Source organism: Coregonus lavaretus (assembly GCF_964263955.1).
Source record: "Coregonus lavaretus genome assembly, chromosome: 26".
Classification (NCBI taxonomy): domain Eukaryota; kingdom Metazoa; phylum Chordata; class Actinopteri; order Salmoniformes; family Salmonidae; genus Coregonus; species Coregonus lavaretus.
The window spans coordinates 27,831,800-27,859,154 of NC_140013.1; the positions used below are offsets into that span (position 1 = coordinate 27,831,800).

At 45.0% G+C, this 27,355-nt stretch overlaps 1 protein-coding gene across 1 annotated transcript; it reads right to left on the bottom strand.

The window, feature by feature from the left end:
* Nucleotides 1-26,395, bottom strand: LOC311102279 (protein c-ets-1-B). Its single transcript, XM_084143570.1, has 8 exons — nucleotides 25,972-26,395; nucleotides 10,735-10,854; nucleotides 9,879-10,079; nucleotides 9,256-9,333; nucleotides 8,671-8,916; nucleotides 7,042-7,302; nucleotides 1,675-1,793; nucleotides 1-1,386 (listed from the first exon to the last, which is right to left on the bottom strand). The coding sequence occupies exons 1-8, from the start codon at nucleotides 26,036-26,038 to the stop codon at nucleotides 1,171-1,173; spliced, it is 1,308 nt and encodes a 435-aa protein (XP_083999696.1). The 5' UTR covers nucleotides 26,039-26,395; the 3' UTR covers nucleotides 1-1,170.
* Nucleotides 26,396-27,355: the final 960 nt, after the last annotated feature.

Below are 27,355 nucleotides of genomic sequence, written 5' to 3' on the forward strand. Positions count from 1 at the left end.
GACTACAAAAACCATCCCTCATGTACATGCCTCGCAATTCAATCTGTTGACAATAGGTCCCTCCCTCTCTGTTCTCTTCTAAAGCAATGCTAAAATGGGGGCTTGGAAAACCACTCAATGTACAGATTGTGCATGGAGACGTATTACTCTTTCATGTCCAAATACTTTCAAAACTCACCACAGAAAGGGTGTCTAAGGACATTTATTACTGGTGGTAGGACAGTAATGTATGCAAAATGCAAAGTCCTGGTGGCAGACTGTATATTTCTATAGCGATGTGGCAAATGTGCAAAGGTGAAAGCGTCAGTTTTAAAGCAACGGTTACTTTCAGGCGTCTATCAACCGCTCTTGGTATGAGTAAGTAACTCTCCATCCAACCTATGAAAATGAGTAAAAAGGCCAGTGTCTAGTGTCGTCTGATAGTCAAATCAGCATGTTTCAGTTATTGGGCTTTCACAGAGAGGAGACAGGACTAACTTAACCTTAAATGGTGCAACGTTTTGGTTTCATAATACCTTCATCAACATAAAACATTTAAAAAACGGGGGAACCCTGGTCGGACTGAGACTAAACAGTACACCAGGAGTTCAATCTCAACGATAATACTGGCACAAACATTATGCTTCTGAAACAATAGTAAAAAACAACAACACTTTTTTGGTCCAAGCTGAGAACTCTACCCATGCCTATTGTGTGGAGTGAGGCAGAGAAACAGTGAACTATTTCCACTACTTTCCTTTTTTTATTTGGCAACAGATTTCATTGCAGGAACTCTCCATCCATGCAATGTTCTTCCCTACAATGAATCTTTCACTGTCTCTTGGCCCCCTTCCTCAATGTCAGTTTCTTGTGCTACTTAGGCTAAATGGCCACTCTATTCTAACTGATAGCTTTCCATGTGCCTTGAGCTACTAAGTAATCCCTGTATATACATATAGCTATCACACACACACTATCTCAAATGCAACATATTATGAATTTGCACGTTTGGCATGTGCTTCCTTTTTGAACGTCATCTGACAACAGCTCAAAATGATACAGACCACAGTTTAGGTTTGGTCCCAAAATGGACGCCCCCCTATTACCGGACGGCATCAATCTCTGAGCCCCAGTCCCCTCGGCTCCTTTACTCTCCACTTCTTCTTCTTCTGTTCTCTCATCCCTCTGTTTTCACTCGTCTGCATCAGGCTTAACGTCCAGCATGGCGTGGAGCTCCTCAGGGGTGTATCCCAGCAGGCTTTTTAAGTCACAGACAAAGCGGTAGACGTAGCGCTTCCCTGATGTCTTGTGGATGATGTTCTTGTCGTAGTAGTAGCGCAAGCCTCGGCTCAGCTTTTCGTAGTTCATCTTGGGCTTATTTTTCCTCTTCCCCCACCTCCGAGCCACCTGAGTCACAGAGGGAAAAGGCACCTTGTTACACCATGTATCAACCATGAGACAGAGCTCTGCACTAACCTCACATTACAATGTTTTCGTGTATATGTCTTCTCTTGACATGGATGAATATTTAATGTAGCTAAATGTACCTGATACCGCTAAGGTTCCTCTGAGTCTAAGTGAGACAAATAACACTGTTGTTGGCGTCACATTAAAAAAACATCAAGCTCATCTGTCTAACTGTTTAGGGCCCCCATGCCATGTGAGGTCAGTGGTGATGGGGTCATGACCTCTCACCTCGTCAGGGTCGGACAGCTTGAACTCCCAGCCATCTCCCGTCCAGCTGATGAAGGACTGACAGGACTTGTCCGTCAGAAGCTCCAGCAGAAACTGCCACAGCTGGATGGGGCCGCTGCCTGCAGAGCAGAACCAGGAGAAGGGAGAGAGAGGAGAACAAGGTTAGAACACTGAGAGAGAGGAGCCTTGTTTTCAGTACAATACAGATCAGTATTACGGAACATGTCATCATCAGCCGCATGTAAACACAGCATATCTGTGACTGACTGTTCTTCTCATGTTTCTCATTAACTACTTGTCTTGGGGTCATTCATCTCCAGCTATAAAAATACAAATATTCCACTCTGAATCAGACGTGTAAAAGGCACGATAATGGAGAGAAAACAGTGTTTTCACAGACAAGGTTCCCATTCATCATGAATCCCTTTGTCTACCCTTTGCCCTCTGCAGTACGTGGAGCTGGAGTTCACAGCGTGTTGTTGTCTGTCTGTATGAATATCATGGCGATGAAATCACAGTGGTTTAAATAAGAGGGGGTCTTCATGAGGCCTTGGCTGTGTGTGTTTGTGTGTGTGTGTGTATGTGTGTGTGTGTGTGTGTAGTGTAGACTCCCAGAGATCAGCCATTATAAACATTACATTTCATCTAATTGGTAAACAAATGTCGCTTGATTTTCTGTCATGTTCAGGTATGCACTGATAATGCAATATACTGTAAAAGCAATTGAATGCATTTACATACAATTTCATTGACATATTTTTTACATATATTTGTAGACTAAACAAATGGACCCAATGTGACGACCTGAACTGCAGGGGTTATTACAATCGTGTTGATAAGAAAAAGAGTAGCAGGTGAGAAAAACGATGTTTGGTTTGTGCTGCACTCTATTATCTTCCGTACTCTTTGATCTTGTGGTTTTCTGTACAGACAGAAACATCCACCCGGTTCTAAATCACACCTGCCTATGCAGCGCTCGCTTAGCAAAGCTGCAGCAGAGCGGAGCTGTTACCTCTCAGACCTGCCTCATAAAAGCACCCTTATACGACACAAACCAAAGCTTTCAGAGAAATGGGAGTGTGGGTTGAACACTTGAAAGCAAAATAAGTTGTTTTCAATCCAAGGCTTCTACTCGCTTCATTCAGTTATGAACATGAATGCAAAGATGCAATACCCACATTTCAGCAAATAATAACCAGCTATATTCAACTGACTACTGTACAGTAGCACTCCTCCAGATGAAGTCACATTCCAAAAAGCCTGCTACTGTAACCATGGGCCCACATAAGGGTGATACAACAGTGCCCCTTTCCAGCCCCCTCAAGCTCTCTCACACGAGAATGTTGGTGACCCTAAAATGTTTTCTCAAAAATATGTTAAAAGCCCCCATGCACAATGGGCCTCATTGAAAAAGCATATACTGTGGAGAAAGGGTGGGGGGCTGGCATTCATAGTACTGTTTAGGATCTGCCCTTAGGCTTTACAGATGAGACTGTAGCCTATGCAGGGTGGAGAGAGAGAGAGAGAGAGAGAGAGAGGGGGGGGGGGGGGGGGGGGGGCTGTAGTTGACCCCAAGGTGCTGTGACTGACTGCCTGCTGCTTCCCCAGAGGTGACAGAAGTGTGATTGGAGATGAGAAACCTCAGAGAGAGCTGACGACTGACTAAGCCTCACTTATCCACACCTTCTTTATCTCACCAACTCATCACTGAGAACCATGTGTGTGCCTGTCAGTGCACAGGTACTGGGACAGGAAGCCAAAACACACGTTTTCATCAAAAGCTATTTGAGATATTACATAAATGTCTTACTATTTTTTGGGAGATTCTCTCTGTTTTTCACATAGTGATAAGATGCATTAGTTGTTTGGGGGCATTATGGGGGTGATCTTTCTCTTGGCTGCAGGACAGCATACAGGGTAATAACAGTTAATAACAATGGTTGTTGCCAGCTAGACACTTTATTTCTGAAGCATATTGAAATATTTTTCCCACTTATGTTTATTTTCTTCTCTTTAGTTCTGCATGACTCTAAAAGCTCTAAGAAAGTATTCTGACTCCAATGAAAACATGGGAACATGCATTAGGCTTTGAACATGAGTCTATGGTAGCTTTATAACTAATGCTACATCATTAAACACCTACAGTAGGGAAGTGAATTACTTTCCAGAAATGCATGAATGATGACATGCAGCAAATAGCCTACAGATGTAGGAACTTCATTTGAGCCAGTTTGCTACAGCAGGAAAATAATCCTGCAGCAACAGGAAACGTGATTTATCATGTGGATTATAATTCATGGACATTTTTGTAGGGGTTGATACATTTTTCGTAAGGGAAAATCAAGTCTGAAATGTCAATGTGGAAATTATAAACTTCAAAAGCCTTTTTAAACCAAAAGTTTGCCTGCAACAGGGTGGATCAAATTAAGATTCTACATCTGTACCACTAGCTGGCATTATATTACGAATGCATATTCTAGCCATGTAAAAGTCTTCAATTAGGGCATGCCAATTGTTTATATCTGTCTTTCATTTTACCTTAAATGTCTAATGTACAGTACCAGTCAAAAGTTTGGACACACCTATTCATTCCAGGGTTTTTCTTTAGTTTTACTATTTTCTACATTGTAGAGTAATAGTGAAGACATCAAATCTATTAAATAACACATATGGAATAATGTAGTAACCAAACAAGTGTTAAACAAATCAAAATATATTTTATAGTTGAGATTCTTCAAAGTAACCACCCTTTGCATTGATGACAGCTTTGCACACTCTTGGCATTCTCTCAACCAGCATCATGAGGTAGTCACCTGGAATGCATTTCAAGTAACAGGTGTGCCTTGTTAAAAGTGAATTTGTGGAAATCTTTCCTTCTTAATGCATTTGAGCCCATCGGTTGGGTTGTGACAAGATAGGGGTGTTTTTAAAAATTGTTTTTGTCATTTAGCAGACGCTCTTATCCAGAGCGACTTACATGAGCAATTAGGGTAAAGTGCCTTGCTCAAGGGCACATCGACAGATTTTTCACCTAGTCGGCTCGGGGATTAGAACCAGTGACCTTTCAGTTACTGGCACAACGCTCTTAACCACTAAGCTACCTGCCGCCCCTGGTATACAGAAGATAGCCCTATTTGGTGAAAGACCAAGTCCATATAATGGCAAAAACAGCTCAAATAAGCAAAGAGAAATGACAGTCCATCAATACTTTAAGACATGAAGGTCAGTCAATCCGGAACATTTCTTCAAGTGCAGTCGCAAAAACCATCAAGCGCTATGATGAAACTGGCTCTCATGAGGACCGCCACAGGAAAGGAAGACCCAGAATTACCTCTGCTGCAGAGGATAAGTACATTAGCGTTAACTGCACCTCAGATTTCAGCCCAAATAAATGCTTCACAGAGTTCAAGTAACAGACACATCTCATCATCAACTGTTCAGAGGAGACTGCGTGAATCAGGCCTTCATGGTCGAATTGCTGCAAAGAAACCACTACTAAAGGACACCAATAATAAGAAGAGACTTCCTTGGGTCAAGAAACACGAGCAATAGACATTAGACCGGTGGAAATCTGTCCTTTGGTCTAATGAGTCCAAATTTGAGATTTTTGGTTCCAACCGCCGTGTCTTTGTGAGATGCAGAGTAGGTGAACGGATGATCTCCACATGTGTGGTTCCCACCGTGAAGCATGGAGGAGGAGGTGTGATGGTGTGGGGATGCTTTGCTGGTGACACCGTCAATGATTTATTTATAATTCAAGGCACACTTAACCAGCATGGCTACAACAGCATTCTGCAGCAATACGCCATCCCATCTGGTTTGCGCTTAGTGGGACTATCATTTGTTTTTCAACAGGACAATGACCCAAAACACACCTCCAAGCTGTGTAAGGGCTATTTGACCAAGAAGGAGAGTGATGGAGTGCTGCATCAGATGACCTGGCCTCCACAATTACCCGAATGCAACCGAATTGAGATGGTTTGAGATCAGTTGGACCGCAGAGCGAAGGAAAAGCAGCCAACAAGTGCTCATCATATGTGGGAACTACTTCAAGACTGTTGGAAAAGCATTCCTCATGAAGCCGGTTGAGAGAATGCCAAGAGTGTGCAAAGCTGTCATCAAGGCAAAGTGTGGCTACTTTGAAGAATCTCAAATCTCAAATATATTTAGATTTGTTTAACACTTTTTTGGTTACTACATGATTCCATATGTGTTATTTCACAGTTTTGATGTCTTCACTATTATTCTACAATGTACAAAACCTGGAATTAGTAGGTGTGTCCAAACTTTTGACTGGTACTGTCAATCTAATGTACATTTCTGTAGGTATGCAATTATGATCAAAAGATGAATGCATGAATGAAGTAGTTGACATAATTGATTAGTACAGAAAACTTCAGAACATCAGAAATTACCATGAGATGCCAATAGAAGGCAATGAGTAATGCAATCTGAATGTAATCCATTTTAGAATAAGGCTGTAACGTAACAAATTGTGGAAAAAGTCAAGGGGTCTGAATACTTTCCGAATGCACTGTATATACTTGTGCTCTACTTTGAAACATGGAGAATTCAACTCCCTTACGGAAAAAACACATGAATTTCACATGCGATCACATGTGAAGTGTTCCATAAACACATTTCTGTAATGGCTATAGGTCCCAAAATGTCAAACGGTGTATAGGGATTTAAGTAGCAAAAATGTTAACTTTTTCACAACGTTTTTACAAAACAAACTGAAAACCTTGACATAAAAATAATATGAAAATAGAATATGCCAGACCTTTGATCTTTTAAAAAACTTCTAAGATGTGTTTCTTTGTGTTTGAATAGAGGATAGAATAGCTTTTTTCATCAGGTACTGTAGATAGAAAGGGGCCTTAAAGATGAACAGATACATCTACTCTAGTGTCAAGCGCACAGAGCAGGTATCGTTTTGTGTTTGCACCCAGGTTGCCAAGACGACCTGGAAAATAGGTTGAGATGCGGCCACAGATAAAACGGTGCAGATGAGAAAGACAGAGTCAAGACGAGGCGAGATGGAGAGATGAAAGTGAAGCAACATGTCTTTGTTTCCTGTAAATGCATGACTCTGGTGCTGCAGTGCCGTAGGCTGTTATAGAGTGTATATAAACGCTCTCAGCCAGAAGCTGTGCTGCCAGTTACAGAGACCCAGTTACACTGAGGCACACCTACAGTATGTACATCTGCTGCAACTGCCTGGCAAATATGTAACAAAGGGCTCAGTTGGGTGGCGTAAAAATGCCTCTAAGAAATAAGAGGGATTATCGTTTGGCCATACCTATTGTAGTTGATCGCACATTTTTCAAACTGTAACCTGTATTTTATTCATTAATTTTGACTAACCTGTGTATCCTGCGAGCGCTGCGGCGGGGATGACAGGTTTGTCTTTGCTGAGGTCTGAGCGCTCCCTGACGTAGTCCTTGAAGGTTCCCTTGGGCTTGTGTCCGTGCAGGGCGCTGGGGTAGTCCTCGGAGTCGAAGCTGTCGTAGGATGGGACGCGCTGCAGACTGCTGAAGGAGGACTGGCTGCTCCAGGACTGGGTCAGACGGTCACAGCTTTCAAAGCTCTCGATGCTCTCAAACGAGTCCTGGCCTCCCAGTTTACCTGAGAGACAGAGAGGGGGAGAGCAGAAGCTGTTAGTTTTATTGCTCATAGTGTGAGAGGGAATGAAAATAGAATTGTCTGAAAGTAAATAGTTTTGAGCAGTGACATTACGATTTGACAGAGGACAGTATTTATGGCAGTAATACACATTAGACATTGGCAGTAAATTACACTCTCACTGAGCTTCTTTGTTCTGTATAACAATGTATGGTCCTGGACCCTTCATTTCACACTCAGTTTAGCATGTGCAATTGCCATTTGGTTTCGTCTAATTGGAAGAAGATCAATACAAATTGCCTTGCTATTTCTGGCCTCGGCAAAGATACGAGGAGCATTTCAACTGAGAGCTATTAAAGAATGAAAGATAATCCAGTGCCTCAACTGATACTGAAATCTTCAATTGCACAAATTGAAGCCACATGTGGTTTTCAGTGGTGCCACAAATACTTTCCCACATTGAGAAAGCACAATGCACTGCCAAAAACCCTGAGATGTATTATGTTCGAGGCCTGAACATACCTTGCAGGCAAATGCCCAGTCAGTCCACTGGATGGACCTGTGTACTGTAAACTCCCTGATACCCCCTATTAATTTGTTCAACTGGGGGATTTGAGAAGAAAATCCCAACTTTATTGGTATCAATGTAAACTACGCTGTTAATTATTCTCCAAACTATCAGCGGGAAACCAAACAGTGGTGCATGTGGCAAGTAAACAGAGCGGTTCATGAGAAAGAAAACCCACGCTCTCTGACACTCTCTGTCCTTGCTGAGAACCACCTCAAGGTTGAGATGTGAAAAACAGAGATGAGAAAGTTGAGAGAGAACAAATGTGGTTGTTCTTGAAGGTTACCTTACTTGGGCTATAGGGACAGACAGCTCTAACACACCATGTGGCTTTGTTCTCATCTCACTCTGACATAAACAATTGACTTATTTTCTCCTCAAGGCGGGTTTGCTTTAACCACAAGCCAGCTATAGGGCCTCCTTTCTTCTATCGTGGTACATGTACTGATGTGGCAGGGAAAGATTGGAGGGTGTCAGTGAAATCACACACACACAGTGATCTTCACAAACGCAGCACAATTAGCTAGACCTCAAGACTCACACAAGGAGTTACAGTCTACACCGTGGAATTACTTATCATAGTTTCATACTGTATGGACTGAATCAGAGTCTCAGTCTTGTGCACAACTGAGACATGGACTATAGGCCTACTCACGTAATGGCCCCAAGTTACCCAAGTTAACTTGTTCCTCTTTGAGATAGGGCACCTAAAATACAGCAGCTGTAACAGCCACACTCCCCCACACTACACTAAATCTTGATTTCCAACCAATTCCTTTACTATCTTGTTTGTGACCCCTCACCTCTGCTGATGCGGCCCACACACATGTTGTCGGGGGAGACCACCTCCTGCTTGACTGAGAAGTAGTCCCCCTGCAGTGGGTTGAGGGGCATGTCCCTGAGGATGACGTTTGGGTATTCGCTCTCGTACTTGAGTGACAGCAGGTCCTCGGAGCTGATTGGGTGAAGGGTCTGGTAGGACTCTGTGATGAAGCCCGGCTCTGAGTATTCAGAGGGAGGAACGCACTGGGCATGCTCAATGCCATAGCCTGGAGAAACACAGGAGGAGGAGGAGAGAGAGAGGCGGGGGAGAGAGAGAGGGGGGGGGGGGGGAGAGAGAGAGAGGGGGGGGGAGAAGGAGGGAGAGAGAGAGAGAGAGAGAGAGAGATAGAGAGAGAGAGAGAGAGAGAGAGAGAGAGAGAGAGAGAGAGAGAGAGCTCAGTTGTGTAACTGCAACAACAACAAAATACTGGACCTGCTGTGCTGAGCCATCTCCTCATTCTTTATGTTTAGACATTGATTGATGTAACATATTACATATTAACAAGCCATTAGTACATTAGAGCCAGACTATGTACATAGGATGTTGTCTCCTTGGTGATACTTACTGACAAAGTAGTCTGAGGTACAGTGGGATTCCTGGAAGGTGGAGGTCAGGCCGTTGACAGGGAAATGCTTTGTGTCTTCTTCATGAAAAATAGATACCAACAGTCACTGACCCTGTCATTGATTTAATGTATCCTATAACGGTCGTAAATACACTGCATCCAGTATGGTTGGGCCTGGCTGATTAAATATTAATTACCAGGAGGAAAGGGAGGTCTTCCTCTTCGTCTCAGATTACCATGCAAATAATAACATTTGAAACCGTTTGGCACCATTAGACTACAGCGGCAATGCTGTGCTTCAATACACACTACAGCTAATGTGATAGGTTCAGTAGGCATTTCTGAGGCTTGTGATTGATACCAGGGTTGGGCTCAATTTTGAATTGAAGGTTGTCAATTCAGGAAGTAAACAAAAATTGCAATTCAATAATCTAAGAAAGTGCATTTATTTTAAATTACTAAAGTAGAAGCTATTTATATCAAAGGTTTTGAAATGTCTGAATTTTAAATTCAAATCACTTCCTGAATTGACTGCCTTAATTAGAATTGAGCCCAACCCTGATTGATATGTTGTACAGAGCATTATGGGTACTGTAGTACATCATGCTAGAGCCTGGGCCTACCTTTCTGAAGCATCTCTAGATGTTCCCAGAGGATGTCGCCCACAAAGTCAGGTGCTAAATCCAGGAAGCGTTCCTTCCCCAGGGCACACAGACTGGCCCCGTTCATACAGAACTTGTGGAAGTCCACACTCTTCAGGCTGAACTCGTTCACCGTCCACGTCAGCCACTCTCCCACGTGGCTCTCTGTCCACTGCCTGGGGTCTGAGAGGGACATGGGGGGAGAGGGAGGGACATGTCACTGAAGGGCTACCTGAGGTCACAGTCATATACATGGTAACAAGATACCTCCACTCCACTCTGATTTAATCTACACTCCCCTGAACTAGAATGGAGATGAGGTATTATTATCAGGCCACAGAGCGGTTTCTGTAGCACATTCATTTTCATTAGCAGTTTCAGTGGGTCATGATTTTAGACCTGCTGCTGCTATTAGAGGTAAGAGGTGAGGTGGTGCAGATAAGTGGTGATAGTAACAATAGACTGACAGTGAAACCCCAGCTATTTGCGGACTGGCTGGGAGGGGTGGACTGGGGAAACACAACATAGACATGATGCATCCTATAATACCAAAATGATGAGCTCTGTGGTATGCCTCAATCGAAGAACCATTATTTATAATTTCTGTCTGTCTCTACCCCGGCTTTCTCTGATTCCTACAGTCTGTCTGAATACCAATACACTCAATCTGTCTTTTTGTATATAATGTCACCACTTAGCTATCTTTAGTCATACTGAGAGGAAGGATGTAGGTTTAAAAATATGCATGTAAAGTGAGAGCTAGGAAGAGAAACAGAGGGGGGAGAAAGAGAGAGAAAGACACAGAAAGAGAAAGTAAGCCCTTGTTTATGTGCCTTACCTTTGGGAATGCCCAGTCGTTGCTGTTCCTTTGTGAAGCCGCTGAACGTGGCCTTCAGAGCCTGAGACATCATCTCTTTGCTCCCTGGAGTGAGCAGGGGCACGTCTCCACACTCCAGATCTGTCAGTCACACAGGAGAGAGAGAGAGAGAGAGACTAGCAGTCAGACTCACAGCGAACAGAACACAGGGCCACACACACACACACACACACACACACACACACACACACACACACACACACACACACACACACTGCCGCCGTGATGAAGCACTTGGCTGAACAATTGCATCCTGTCCAGACAGACAGTGTATCGACTTGGGAGAGAATCAATTATACTATATGGCAGCTGCCACAAATGCATTGGTCACATACGGGTGCACACAAACAACACATGCTCCAGCTTCCGCTGTCCGTGTTGTCCAAGAGCCTCAAAGTGTTTTGAGTTGTTTGTTTGGCAATATAATACATGAATGCCTCACATATGGACAAGGTAGAGGCCATTCTCACTGGTGACCCAGTCACACCCTGGGTGGGACTCACAGAGTGGGGCTGATACCTATCAGTGGCCACTGTGACCTCTTAACTATGTCCCCCCCCCCCCGACACACAGAGGGTCTACTGTCACCCCAACACCACGGTGGTCAAACGGCAAGGGTCAGAGGTCAGGGACGAGGTGATGATGTCACCCTGAGCCCTGCCAGGCTGGAGGGGGTGGGGGTAAGGGGTCGAGGGGGGTGTGTGGAGGGTGAGTGTCTCTAAGGTCCCGGACACACAGGCCCACTGTTCTCCCCACACAGCCAGTGGGCACCCAGCAGGAGACAGAGCACTCTTTGATGGCTTTAAACAGTGCCTGATGACTCGCACTGATCTAATTAGACTCTACCAGTCTACAGAGGGGTGGATGGAGGGAGGAGGAGAGGGAAAGCCCCCAGGGCAGGAGCACTAGACTAGAGTGCTAAAACCTTACTCGGATCAAGATGGCAACAGTCTCAAAAAACAAAGACATGGAAAGAGAGAGAAAGAGACAAACACAGACAGACAGACAGACAGACAGACAGACATACAGACAGACAGACAGACAGACAGACAGACAATGACTGTGACAGTCTACTGTGAATGAATATAGAAATCACCACATTTCATAACAAAGAAAGGCATAAATTATAACCAAGGCTGTATGTCACTCAATCTCTATCACCCCTCGCCGTGTGAACTCAACTATCAGATCACAAGCAGGCCTGGAGGGAGACTGGAGACGTTTTGTCACCCCTCTGCTCTCTCTCGACGCCTCAGATGTTCTGGCATCTCTGCCCTGGTTTGATCTGCCAGCCCAGCGAAGGGGAGGCCGTGGCGATGTACAGTTCATGCGTGTTTTCACTGCTCGTCAACGTTCCCGACTTCGTCTGGAATGCACAACAGCTGTCCCTCCTCTCTGGGCTGTGGAGCTGTAACCCAACGCTGCCTGCCTGGAACCAAAGGCTCTCTCTCTCTCTCTGCCTAACCACTAGAAGCTGACAGGCCAAATTATACAGAGTGCCCAAATGAAGGTCGAACCATAACACTGTGCCGGTGTGTGATTCGATTAGGCCTCCATGCTCCCTCTCTCTCCATTTGGAAGTCCTGATTATACTACATATTAGAGTAACCACTCTATTGGCTTGGTTACACATTTCTACAGTATCGTGCTATTTTAGTATCATATTGCAAAAGACTGAAGAGGCTATTGTCAGACAAGGCCCTCGACATCACAGAGCAAAACAGGCTCAGATTCTGAAAGCATTCTGAAATGAAAATAAAACGAGACCTGACTGTATAGCGTACACCATGTTCCTGACTGCACGGTCGTCTTGACCTTCTCCACCGAGGCGGCTGGTTGTTGAGTAATTATGTAGTGTTAGATAGCTCTAGTGGAGAGTGGGCTCTGGCTGAGATGAGATGGGGCTTGCTCAGACTGAGAGAATGTTGCACTTTATTTTAGATGGATCGAGAGGAGTTTGTCTGCCCTCTCGTCAGCCCCACGCTCGCCTACGCAGGCCTAAAGCTATCTAAGAACCAGGGCCCCCATCAAAGACACACACAGGTGGGGGTTCATATCGTCCAGATGCCCACCAGCTGAAACAGGCGGTTTTATGACTTAACCAATGTGAGTGTGTTTGAACTGCATAACATTGATGTTTTAACTTCAACATTATATTTTCTGGTGCATGAAGCTCCTATAGACTGAACTGAATTTTATTCTGTTTTACACATTACAAATGATTACATTTCATACAGTATACTGTGAATGGTACTCACTCCCTCTCTAAACGGCCCACGCAGTTCTCTGTAAGATAGCTAATGTACTGTACATCTAATAACTGGGGAGGCTGGCTTGGGTCTAGAGTCTCTGCTAAATTATGAGGCCCTGATATGGTTTCAATGCCTGGGAGTCCCATTAGGGCAGGCTGGGCAGGGTCAGTATCACTGAGCGTTAAGCATCCACCAGCCGCCTCTTACACACAGAGTGGTAGTCTATCATAGGATAAGACCCATCCATTTAGTGGACTGACAGTGTGATTGGGTTAATAAGGAGTGTGATTATGACAGAAGAAGGGTAAGGTTGGTGATCTATGACACCCACAACTTAGATTACAGTGGAGAGGGAGGACAGTGCCTGCATGTGGCTTGTGGTAAATAGTCTTATTGCCTGCCAATTAGGAAAACATATGGATCATTACATTTTTTATTAGAAGTGGTACGTAAAATGGGACTATATAATCATTGACAGACAGTGGGAGAGAGATGTGCTGTAGATTTACTGTAAAATATATTGATTGTCACTGGTTGGTGTGCGGAGTGCCACAATGATATTAGACCCCAGAGACACCCACTGAATAGATGCTGTGCATGCCGGAAAACCATCCCCCTTCCCCCACTCCTAACCTTCCCTGCAGACAAAGGTTCCAGTCCACACCTCTGGCCCCAGGTATGTTAGCAGCAGAGAACAGGAGGAGGAGGGAGACACACTTGAACAAAATTAGCAGCCTTCTTCGCCTGTGCGCCGGAGCGAGGACGTGAAATTGGGATTTTGCGGCCGGGGCCATGGCCCTAAGGAACTGTGGTGGGGCTGGGGCGGGGCAGGGCAAGTCGGGGTGGGGTAGGGTGGGTGAGGGGAGTGGAAGGAAGGGAGAGTGGAAGGATGAGTCATTGAGCTGTAATGTGAGTCGATCACAGGACTGACTGGGGGGAGATGAATGAATGAATGAATGAATGAATGAATTAATTAATTAATTAATTAATTAATGGGAGGCTCCCTCGGCTCTCACTCTCAGTGTCTGACATCAGAGTGGGAACGGTGCCATCTCCCTGCCTCTGGCTGAGACTGCTGTGTTCATTCATAAACCCCCTGCTACGATGATGCCTCTGCTTCAGATGATGCAACGACATACATGGAGCAGGAAACTTCCACCGACACAATGTGAGAAAGAGGCACTGTGCTATAATGTGGCTATAAATAGTCCTAGATTGAGTGTGTATGAATGTGTGTGTGTCCATTCAGGTCTGTCAGTGTGTGTGTGAGAGAAAGAGAGTGGGTGTGCGATCAAAGAGGGGAGGACGTCTATGGGGCTATTCAGTGGACTGTCAGATATTTCAGCAGTGAAATGCTTTTAAAGCCATAAAGGGCTGATTTATTAACATCCTTGGCTGACAAAATACACCTCTCTTTATATTTCTCTCTCTGCAGCGCTGTGTGTGTGTGGGTGGTAAGGCTGTATTTATGTATGTGAGAGGGTCCACTTCCTGAGGCTAAGGTGTCACTTCCCAGAGAGGGAGAGAGAGGTGAGTGGTGGGGTTGAGCGGGTCGGGCATTTCAGGGCGACCCCGGTCAACCCCTTTACGGAAAATATGCCTTCGAGGCTTTATGGTTTATTAGGCAGCGGTGGTGGGTACCACTCAGGGACCCCCTGTCCAGAGATTCCTATCAGTCCCAGTCTGGGAGCATGGGGTCATAAACCCTGCTGGGGGGGGCAGTCAAAGTCCTGAGAGGTCTGCTTGTTCTGCCACTATTTGGATTTTCATGTGAGGGCCAGAGACAGGAATAGAAGTTGCCGCTTGGCACTCGCTAGAGGAGGCTGCCGGGCCGGTAGAGTAGTGGTGCCACAGCAGGACCGACCATGGGCCAGGGCCAGATGAGGGCCAGCCCAGGCGCTGCTCTGAGGTAACAGGCTGGGGCTATCCCACCATCCATCTATCCATCCATTCCGCCATGTTGGAACACTGCTGCTATTCTTAGGGCTCTACCACTGACTGCTGGGCGCCCTCTCCCTTCACAAGCCTGTGGTTCTCAGCCTCAGCCTCAGCCTCCAGACCAAACCTGTAACTACTCCTACTGCTGACCAGACCTATAACTACTACTTCTGCTGACCAGACCTATAGCTACTCCTGCTGACCAGACCTATAGCTACTCCTGCTGACCAGACCTATAGCTACTACTGCTGACCAGACCTATAACTACTCCTACTGCTGACCAGACCTATAACTACTACTTCTGCTGACCAGACCTATAGCTACTCCTGCTGACCAGACCTATAGCTACTCCTGCTGACCAGTCCTATAACTACTACTACTGCTGACCAGACCTATAGCTACTACTGCTGACCAGACCTATAGTTACTACTGCTGACCAGACCTATAGCTACTACTGCTGACCAGACCTATAACTACTACTGCTGACCAGACCTATAGCTACTTCTGCTGACCAGACCTATAGCTACTTCTGCTGACCAGACCTATAGCTACTACTGCTGACCAGACCTATAGCTACTACTGCTGACCAGACCTATAGTTGCTACTGCTGACCAGACCTATAGCTACTACTGCTGACCAGACCTATAGCTACTTCTGCTGACCAGACCTATAGCTACTACTGCTGACCAGACCTATAGCTACTACTGCTGACCAGACCTATAGCTACTTCTGCTGACCAGACCTATAGCTACTTCTGCTGACCAGACCTATAGCTACTACTGCTGACCAGACCTATAGCTACTTCTGCTGACCAGACCTATAGCTACTACTGCTGACCAGACCTATAGCTACTACTGCTGACCAGACCTATAGCTACTACTGCTGACCAGACCTATAGCTACTACTGCTGACCAGACCTATAGCTACTTCTGCTGACCAGACCTATAGCTACTACTGCTGACCAGACCTATAGCTACTACTGCTGACCAGACCTATAGCTACTACTGCTGACCAGACCTATAGCTACTACTGCTGACCAGACCTATAGCTACTACTGCTGACCAGACCTATAGCTACTTCTGCTGACCAGACCTATAGCTACTTCTGCTGACCAGACCTATAGCTACTACTGCTGACCAGACCTATAGCTACTTCTGCTGACCAGACCTATAGCTACTACTGCTGACCAGACCTATAGCTACTACTGCTGACCAGACCTATAGCTACTACTGCTGACCAGACCTATAGCTACTACTTCTGCTGACCAGACCTATAGCTACTACTGCTGACCAGACCTATAACTACTACTTCTGCTGACCAGACCTATAGCTACTCTACAGTCTGTCTGTCTGTCTCTCTTCACAACACAAAACACACAGCTCTCCAGGAACACCATTCTGAGGCTAACAGAGACTTATGTCCCATAGCTGCTCTTCTCTCTTTCTCTCTCTTCTCTATCTTTGAAATCACATTAGCTTCTGATGTGTAGTAAGTGCATTAACTCGTCCATACTGTTTACCAGTCTCAGTTCTTGCGTGATGACATTAGCTGCCTTTTTCAATTGATCCCTGGCTATGCCGGGTGGAGTGTATTTCTCTTGAAAGCTGGTGGAAATTCCCTCCTTTCTGCAGAAGTGGAAAAATTTAGACAAAGCTCTTACTAATGGCTCATGCTCACCATCCATACCAGCCAACAATATGTCTTGCTGCTCATGATCATACACTCAATACTTCAATCATAGAGAAAGAGCAGATGGTTGTATGCGTCTTCAAAATAGACGTGATGACTGGTTTGCAAAATGTCTCAATCTGCAAAACTACATACACAATGCAATGCCCCAACACTCTATGAAAAACACCTACAGCACATTTCAGTATTTCACAACACTCAAATCTACTCAAGGCAAGGAACATGGGAAAAAAGCAGGAGAAGTCTGTTCTATGTTCTTTGTGAGTTAACCAGGACTCTGGCTAGCTGTTAGAGTACCATGCTAGAGAGCAGAGCAGGTGGTGTGAGCTTAGCGGCATGTAGCAGCTTTCCCCGGCCCAAACCCTGCTGTAAACACACAGGGGATGCTCTGAGGGAACTGTTTAGGCGTTAAAGCAAACACACTACATATCTGACAAACAGTTTATGCGCTCGCTTGCATTCTTCTAACAAACCCACAATGCCTGGCCCCTTTTCAGCTTAAACTGCAACATTCAACATGCAACGTTTCCTGACACCATTCTGAAATACGGCGGGAAGCGATACCGACTGAAAGTAGGGGGAATCCGTCATATTAATGGAATATTCATTCATTCAACAGTTCTCTTTGTGACACTCTATGCACACAAACCCTATAAGCCATGGATACAATTCTACATCATACATGCGCTCTGCTCATTCTAAAGCATGGGCGACAGATGGATAGTGGATAAATAAATTCCCTCCAGACCACATTGTTTTCATGTTGCGTGCCATACATTCCTCTGGTGTTTTACAATCACTAATGTGCTTCTCACAGCTTTCTTCTGTGCCTTTTTTGTGACCGAAAATGACTGTGGCTCCCTTAGAAAATGGTTGAATGAATTACTCTCTATTTTGGATGGAACAGTGTTGTTTTAGAGTTTAAATTAGCGTTAGGCAAACAATCTTATATGTGTAAAACATATCAAACATCTGGTTACTTTTTTTAGCTCTTTATCTCAATATAGGTGGTTTTTGATGCAATGCAACCCTTCAGAGAGATATAGCTGTGTGTGTGCTGATCAAATGATGTGTAACAGATATCAGCAACTCATGGAAAATATGCACACAAGTGTGCAAACCCTTACACTCACACACACACTCATCCAAATGCAGGTATAGCACATATTGGCAAAACATTTTACTCACACTGTCAAATAATTATTGGACTTAACATTGTGTTCCTCTTGACATGTGAGTAAACATGACACAAGAAATTAGGCTATCTAAAAGACCGAAAATGACTGTGGCTCCCTTAGAAAATGGTTGAATGAATTACTCTCTATTTTGGATGGAACAGTGTTGTTTTAGAGTTTAAATTAGCGTTAGGCAAACAATCTTATATGTGTAAAACATATCAAACATCTGGTTACTTTTTTTAGCTCTTTATCTCAATATAGGTGGTTTTTGATGCAATGCAACCCTTCAGAGAGATATAGCTGTGTGTGTGCTGATCAAATGATGTGTAACAGATATCAGCAACTCATGGAAAATATGCACACAAGTGTGCAAACCCTTACACTCACACACACACTCATCCAAATGCAGGTATAGCACATATTGGCAAAACATTTTACTCACACTGTCAAATAATTATTGGACTTAACATTGTGTTCCTCTTGACATGTGAGTAAACATGACACAAGAAATTAGGCTATCTAAAAGAATGTCATCATTTACTCACTATTTGTCATTTCTTCCTCAGAGGTTCCCATAAAAACACACTGGAGTCTGAGGTCTGAGGGCTGAGGCAGGAGCACACAGAGAGACCTCTTAATGTGGTTTTATGAGAAACTGCCAGTGGACTGCGTCCCAGCAGCTCTGTAGTGGTGGAAGTGAACGGTGTCAAAGACAAGTTCTCATTAGGACGGGCCCTTGGACCTCCTCCAGACGCCCACAGTAATTGTCGTTAGCAACACTCAGTCTGGAGATTGCCAGGCCACTCACTCCATCCCAAATATGCAGATACAGTGGGGGAAAAAAAGTATTTAGTCAGCCACCAATTGTGCAAGTTCTCCCACTTAAAAAGATGAGAGAGGCCTGTAATTTTCATCATAGGTACACGTCAACTATGACAGGCAAAATTAGGAAAAAAAATCCAGAAAATCACATTGTAGGATTTTTTATGAATTTATTAGCAAATTATGGTGGAAAATAAGTATTTGGTCAATAACAAAAGTTTCTCAATACTTTGTTATATACCCTTTGTTGGCAATGACACAGGTCAAACGTTTTCTGTAGGTCGTCACAAGGTTTTCACACACTGTTGCTGGTATTTTGGCCCATTCCTCCATGCAGATCTCCTCTAGAGCAGTGATGTTTTGGGGCTGTCGCTGGGCAACACGGACTTTCAACTCCCTCCAAAGATGTTCTATGGGGTTGAGATCTGGAGACTGGCTAGGCCACTCCAGGACCTTGAAATGCTTCTTACGAAGCCAGTCCTTCGTTGCCCGGGCGGTGTGTTTGGGATCATTGTCATGCTGAAAGACCCAGCCACGTTTCATCTTCAATGCCCTTGCTGATGGAAAGAGGTTTTCACTCAAAATCTCACGATACATGGCCCCATTCATTCTTTCCTTTACACGGATCAGTCGTCCTGGTCCCTTTGCAGAAAAACAGCCCCAAAGCATGATGTTTCCACCCCCATGCTTCACAGTAGGTATGGTGTTCTTTGGATGCAACTCAGCATTCTTTGTCCTCCAAACACGACGAGTTGAGTTTTTACCAAAAAGTTATATTTTGGTTTCATCTGACCATATGACATTCTCCCAATCCTCTTCAGGATCATCCAAATGAACTCTAGCAAACTTCAGACGGGCCTGGACATGTACTGGCTTAAGCAGGGGGACACGTCTGGCACTGCAGGATTTGAGTCCCTGGCGGCGTAGTGTGTTACTGATGGTTGGTTTTGTTGGTCCCAGCTCTCTGCAGGTCATTCACTAGGTCCCCCCGTGTGGTTCTGGGATTTTTGCTCACTGTTCTTGTGATCATTTTGACCCCACGGGGTGAGATCTTGCGTGGAGCCCCAGATCGAGGGAGATTATCAGTGGTCTTGTATGTCTTCCATTTCCTAATAATTGCTCCCACAGTTGATTTCTTCAAACCAAGCTGCTTACCTATTGCAGATTCAGTCTTCCCAGCCTGGTGCAGGTCTACAATTTTGTTTCTGGTGTCCTTTGACAGCTCTTTGGTCTTGGCCATAGTGGAGTTTGGAGTGTGACTGTTTGAGGTTGTGGACAGGTGTCTTTTATACTGATAACAAGTTCAAACAGGTGCCATTAATACAGGTAACGAGTGGAGGACAGAGGAGCCTCTTAAAGAAGAAGTTACAGGTCTGTGAGAGCCAGAAATCTTGCTTGTTTGTAGGTGACCAAATACTTATTTTCCACCATAATTTGCAAATAAATTCATTAAAAATCCTACAATGTGATTTTCTTGATTTTTTTTTCTCAATTTGTCTGTCATAGTTGGAGAACTTGCACAATTGATGGCTGACTAAATACTTTTTTTCCCCACTGTATGAAGAAATAGCGAGAAGGAGCCAGGCCAAGCTAAGGCATCCAGCTGTTCCAAACACCCAACTCCCAAACAACCCCAGCCTGAGCCCCAACCCCAGCCCATGCCCCAACCTCCCCTCCTTGGGGTGCCAGAGCAGAGCACATGTGCCTCCGATTTGACTGTGCCTGCGTCACTGAGGGCAGACTCGACATGAGAGCGCCACAGAGTCTCACCTACATCATAGAGCTCTCCTCCCCCGCCACAGCTTTCCTTATTGTTCTCTGCTAAGGAGAGCAGACCTGTTTGTCAATACCCCTCTGATGTAGTAGGGTTGACATACATTAAAGCACAGTCTGTGGCTCATGGGACGTTCACTACTAGCCTGATTGCAAAAGCAGCCCGCACGCTGATTCCAAAAACAGGTGGTCTGCAGAAAACAGAAAATGCATACAAAAGGGAAGGAGGAAAATCTGGGCCACTGGCCATAATCAAAAGACCGGGCCGGCCTCAGAGGACACCAGATTGATTTCTATACCAGGCAAAGTATCCTTTACTCTGGGCAAACAACCTCCCGATGAGGAACTGTAAAACAGCAATATGGGGACATAAATACATGTAGTGCAACACACAAGGAATGGTGGGACGCGTGGGAGGTGGTTGGCCACACCTCCAGACACAGCCATGGTTTGGTGAGGCAGCATGGAGCCCACCAGTCAGCTCTCCCAGTCAGCCAAGTAATGTGGAGCAATGGGGAGAGGAAGGGCGGCAGGAGAAAACCGGTGGCACGCGGTGGTGCGGCGGATGCTGTGACTCAGTGATTAGTAGAGACTGACAGATGACTGGGATGAGACAGGCCGACGCCACATCAAGGCCTGAGGTGACGTTAGACTGAGAGATGTGACCCACAGAGGGGATGGAAAAGAGTGGGAGAGGGGCAGAGTAGGAGAGGAGGAATGAGAGGGGGGAGGCTATAAAAATCCTCCAAGCTTGTTACTTCTTCTTTCCCAAATCAGGGACATGCTGTTTCTTTGTTTAGGTTGGCGTCTCGAGAACGCTTATTGGTGAATCTACTCTGATGTTTCTGACAAGGTCTAAAGAAATCATCTTTCAAGAAGTTCACATACCGTTATAGGACTTCAAAAAGATTTTGAGTACAACCAAATTGATTTTTCAACATGATTCCACACATGCCTTCAGCACATCTTATGGTATGTGCCACACCTTCAAATGACTTTCCTGCACTATCTCCCCACATATGCTTACTATTTAGCACACTGATGTATCACAAGGTAGCACGCCTACTTTTATATGACTAAGCTCTGAAAGGCTAAATTAACGCGTGTAGTCACAAGAGAGACATCTCGATATTGCCCACGCACGATAAAGTTTCACAGATTAACAGGGCAAGACTACAGTCAGAGAGATGAATGAACGAAGGAGGAGGAGGAGGGAGGAGATACCCATTTAATGATATTATACGGTGACATCACAGCCCATTCACAGCAGAGACACTGGGTCATTGTGGCCAGTAGTAAAGTACTCCTCTTCATAGATAACCATTCTACCAACAGCCCAGCCTTTGAAACGTCTGCCCCACATGAGATGAGACTGAGGCCCATTCAGGAGACTGGGCATTCAGTGCCCACTGGGCACAACGGCAGCCTGGCATCATGGAGACATTGTTTAGCTAAACACTGTCTAATTACTATGGGCAAAGCACCAAATACCAGGCACCGAAAAGTGCTTTTGATCTAACATCCTGGTTGGCCATTACTTGACTCGGCAAAGTGAAACGGACCTGAGCATACGTCTTTGTTCTGTTGGGTCCAGCAGCACCAACCCACATCAGAGGAGGCTGAATCGCCCCACTGCTGTTTGCACAGCTGCCAAGAGCCAGGCGGGCTCAAACACAGGCACATTTTGCATTTTACACAGCACTACTGAAGGAGTGCTGACACTGTCAAACCAGCCCTCAGCTGACACACGCTCATTTAAGCCACCCTGCCCAGAAGGAAAACACTCCTCACCATGCCAACAGGCACTAAACGGGGAGGGACGGTCGAGCCTCAGCCTCTGGCTCCTGGCCTGTTGTGGGCCCTGGCTGGCTGTGTGTGACATGGGTGTGGTGGCATAGGGTGCCCTGAGTGCAGCCGCCCGGCCCGGTGGTGCAGCGTGCCAGTTAAGACAAACAGCCTCGTCTTAACCAGATAAAAGGTAGACTCCCACCCAGCAGGCCTGCCTGTCACACACATTCCTCTCAGTCAATGAACCCTGACCTGCAGACCTGACGAACAGAGAGAGTGGGATCCTAGACCATGCAGGGAGGACTCAGTCAGTACAGGACAGCACATGTCCTTATACACGATACAGGATGGTAGGAGTAGTGTATGTACAGTACTGTAAAGAAGCCATAAGCTACATTCTTTTGAAATCAGAAAAAGGGGCCCTGTTATTTTACAATCTGACACCCTCCATCTTGAGAAGAAATCGGACTTATCTTAGCCTTGGCAGCTCCACTCCTTAGCTTTATAGTTTTGTTATGGCTAGTTGATAAACTGAGTAATCAGCTACTGTGCCGTGCTCTACGTTGGACTGGGCTTATAGTACATATCTAATTCAATATAGCAGCACTTTATTGCCAAGTATTCACTTACTTGTAGAAAACTTTCACTTGTATTTCCCAATATATCATTGACACTACTTTTTTCGAATTCCAAAGAATCTGACTTCTGTGTGGGAATGAAGGATCTACTATGTCAGTACTTATACTGTAAAACTCAAGAACTTGCTTTGTGGAATATAAACAGCTTTTTGGGATCACCCCTAACCTCCACAGTCTGTAGGCACTTAAAATGAATTACCTCAGTGGGATAGAGTGAAAAAAGCTTCAGTAAACTGACACTCACTGCACCTTCAAAAAGATTGAAAAATAAACAAGACAATGAGATGTACCCCAACCACTTAATCCTATCGTCTTGCTGTGTGTGTGTGTGTGTGTGTGTGTGTGTGTGTGTGTGTGTGTGTGTGTGTGTGTGTGTGTGTGTGTGTGTGTGTGTGTGTGTGTGTGTGTGTGTGTGTGTGTGTTGCACCCTCTACAACCACTGTGATTATTATTTGACCCTGCTGGTCATCTATGAGCGTTTTAACATCTTGAAGAACAATCTGCCTTAATGGCCATGTACTCTTATAATCTCCACCCAGCACAGCCCCAAAAAAAAAAAAACACCCCTCAGAGCCTTGTCCTTTCTAGGTTTCTTCCTAGGTTCCTGCCTTTCTAGGGAGTTTTTCCTAGCCACCGTGCTTCTACATCTGCATTGCTTGCTGTTTGGGGTTTTAGGCTGGGTTTCTGAATAGCACTTTGTGACATCTGCTGATTTGATTCAATTTGAGTGTGTGTGTGTGCGTGTGTGTGTGTGTGTGTGTGTGTGTGTGTGTGTGTGTGTGTGTGTGTGTGTGTGTGTGTGTGTGTGTGTGTGTGTGTGTGTGTGTGTGTACATAGAGAGAGAAAGAGAGAGAAAAAAGTTATACTTGTATCTTACTGTGAATGTTACTAACCAAATCCTCTGCCTAGGTATCATCACTCTATAGCTCACTTAACCCTTTCCACCATTCACAAAGATCCTGTCATGTTCTGTCATGCCTACTCAGTATAACTCAGCCACAGTGGAGCATCGCAATTTCCTCTTTGGATCAGAAGGAGAAGGAAGGGTTCAGTTAATCAATGGGCCACTGGTCTACTGTCCTATTTGCAGTGAGAGAATTTAGCTACATGGAAACTGGGAAGGAGTAGATGTAATGTGTATGTCTGATGTAGAGAGCCTTGGCAGCTACAGCCTAACCCGAGCACACACGGTCGGCAGAGGAAGCTAGCGTTGCGAAATGGCTTTGCAAGATAGCGGTATGTTTTGGCAACCCCACTGCAGCTGTCAGCAACTCTTTGATATGAGTGTGTTACCATGCCTGTGTGTGCATGTGTGTGCGTGTGTGTGTGTGTGTGTGTGTGTGTGTGTGTGTGTGTGTGTGTGTGTGTGTGTGTGTGTGTGTGTGTGTGTGCGTGCGTGCGTGTTTGTGTGTGTGTGTGTGTGTGTGTGTGTGTGTGTGTGTGTGTGTGTGCGTGTGTGTGTGTGTGTGCGTGTGTGTGTGTGTGTGCTCTCCTTCTGCAGGTGTAATCTGAGTTAAGGTGGTGAACACATCTCCGGTGCTTCACTTCAAGGAGTCATTACACTTTCTTCCTTTTCTTCTGCATATTGGGTTACGGAGTAGTGTATGTATCATGTTTCCATGACGTCTCAAGCCTTTTGCCACCTTAACAGCTGGCACACTTCTGAAGCCACAAACGTATAGAGTCTGAATATTAGCCTAATGTTAGCTGCTAAAGCCCAGTCAGCCATATCAATGAAGGAAAAAAGCGTGAAATCAGCCTGACTCTCTGAATGTAAAAGAACAGAGTCACTTTGAAGGGACTAACCACATAGTTCTAAATACAGACACAAACACTGTGTTGAGTCGGCTTGTTCTCCATGCCCCAGCCTAGTGCAGCCTGGCCTTACGGGCAACAGGCAGGATATCCAGCCCTCAGGCCTGCACACTCATCACCCCCGTCTGACTCTGGTTCTCTCTGGAGACGCCGGCTAAACCACTCAGCACGAGGAAGAGAGGAGAGGAGAGGAGAGGAGAGGGGGAAAGGAGAGGGGGAGTACTGATGACTGGGCACCAGTGGCGGTCTCCCATGCAGACAGAGCAGCATGCCTGATATGACACACCCTCCCTGGACTGGGGCTGGGGCTACTCTGGGTGGCCAGGGAGGGAGAATGGGAGAGGCCGTTAGATGGGCTGTGAGTGGGAGACGAGATGAGACTATGATAGTAGGTGCCCGGCAAGGCATGATCTACTCAGCATGAAAGAGAAGGCTGACTCTCTAGAGAGGGAACACATTTAAAAAGGAAAACAATTACTACTGTACAGCTCCATAAATAATGTGTTCAAATTAACAAACGCTTTATGAATGAGGAAACGTTTTGACTGTCAAATTAAAATCATTTTTTAATCACACAGGAACTTTTCAAACACTCTTATGCACAATGTCACACTGATTGCTTTAGTCTTATGTTCTTTGACATAGTTGAACTAAATGTTGATATAGGTGGAATAGTTAAATCATGCCTCCTCATAAATTAACTCTTCATCCTCTGAAATATGATTGTCAGTCTAATGCAGGGTTCAGCAGCAGCAGCTGTAGTCTACAGTCTAGCCATGTGATACAGAGCATTAGACCGGTATATACAGAATAGTCCCAGTCACCATTTCTACTGAACATGAGATGGACGACTAAGAAATACAATTATGTAAACGGAGGATACCATTCCTTTTGCAACATACAATTAGTAGGTTATGACGCACACATAATGTACTGTAGCCTAAATTGCATAAGAGTAATGTATCTCCCCTTGTTCGTTATTTTATCCAACATAACTGTCTGGATCCACAATCATTTATCGAAAAATGTTGTCTTGCTCGTTTACACAATAAACAAATGAATGTTTTGCATGCACAATTGTGAAGACGCGATAGGACCCGGACATCATGGCTTTATCATAGGGAAATACTTATCACCTCCACTGATACATGCTGCACTACATAGGACGGCATTTTGCCATACAAAAGTTGACCCAAGTTTGAAATGCAAGCCGCTATGCGCCGGGCAATATGAAACATACGGAGGGAGCATAGGCTACTGTAATTACAATGTTATATGTCAAAATAAAAAAGTTGCTTTACTCACCGTCCATTCTTTCAGACTTTATGATGGTTAATGTCGGTTTCATATCGACAGCTGCAGTCATGACCATCAGATCAATTTGTTCGATAACGGGATGATCAGTTCCGAGACAATTTCTGAAAAATTGCTTTCTTCCTTTGCCGTCCAATAAAGTTTTGATTTACTCAAAAACAATATTGCGTTTTTCCTGTCCTCCCGCTTTAATTTATCTCCACCAAAATGTATCCAGTAGGCTACAAACTTCTCTTTCAATCGCTCTTTCTCTCTCCGCTACTCTCTCTCTCTCTCTCTCTCTCTCTCTCTCTCTCTCGCTCGCTCTCTCTCTCTCTCTCTCGCTCGCTCTCTCTATCTCTCTCTCTTTCTCTCTCACTCACTCACTCCCTCTATCTATCTCTATCTATCTCCGTCAGGGCGTTTCTGTCGCTCTGACTGAGCAGCACCGAAGAGGTTGTGTTGTTCCCTCCGTGAAGCCTAAATGTACCACTGACATCTGAAGGGGCGGCGTTTCGACCGCCAGTGGTCAAGTTCCTTTTGCATGGCCCTGTTCCCCGGGTGAGCAGAGTTCTCAATTTAGACCATTCCTTTGGTCGGTCCTTAACTTAAATTTCCACCCAGCCGGTGCATCGGGCCATGCAAACGAACTCCACCAGTGATTCACAATTAAATTACATTCTTGCCCGCTGTGTTTCTGTGAGAAACAATCATCCCCATGTTCCCGCAAATTAGTTCAATTCGGAAGCTGATTGTAGGCTATTTTGGACAGCTGATTAGTTAGGCTACTTCTTGTATTTAGATATTCGTTTTGTTTAGAGTTTTTACACACACAACAATAGGCCCACAGAAGTTCATCCATGTTCTATGACACTAACGTCAAAGACTCCCCCATAAGGCAACTTTTCTGAAATATTATAGGAAGGTCTTCAATTAAAATGTTGAACAAATGACATAATTATGCAGATAGAGACCTAATACAGTGAGTCAATAACCCTATACAATTCCCATTGTGAATGAAACTTTCTCACTGACACCCTAAAGCACAAGTTAAAAGAAACATGTGGGGGGATTGTTTAGTGTCTAATAGACAAGTATACAGACCAGTATACCAAGCATCCCAGGCTAAGGGGACCGTCTGTGTCCAATTCCAAGGGTCCAAGCGTCCTCATAACTTGTAACCAGCCCTCATAAACACCTCAGAGTATTTCCTGTTCACGTTGTACTGATCAATAAAAACGAAGTGTGTCTTTTTACAGAACTGCCTCTCAGGCTTTTGAAAAGGGATGACGTCTTGGGAGAATGCACAGGATTTTATGCTACTGAAACTTGAAACACATCCAAAATCACTGTGGCAGTGGTGATCCGTCATTGGGGCAGCTGTTTAGCCCCCCAA

Excerpts from the sequence above, each read along its gene's own strand:
- LOC311102279 (XM_084143570.1), bottom strand. The coding sequence starts at position 26,038 with ATGGTCATGACTGCAGCTGTCGATATGAAACCGACATTAACCATCATA. Across the intron at positions 9,334-9,878 it reads TCTAGAGATGCTTCAGAAAG|AAGACACAAAGCATTTCCCT; the intron begins GTAGGCCCAGGC and ends TTTTTCATGAAG. Across the intron at positions 7,303-8,670 it reads TGTGGGCCGCATCAGCAGAG|GTAAACTGGGAGGCCAGGAC; the intron begins GTGAGGGGTCAC and ends TCTGTCTCTCAG.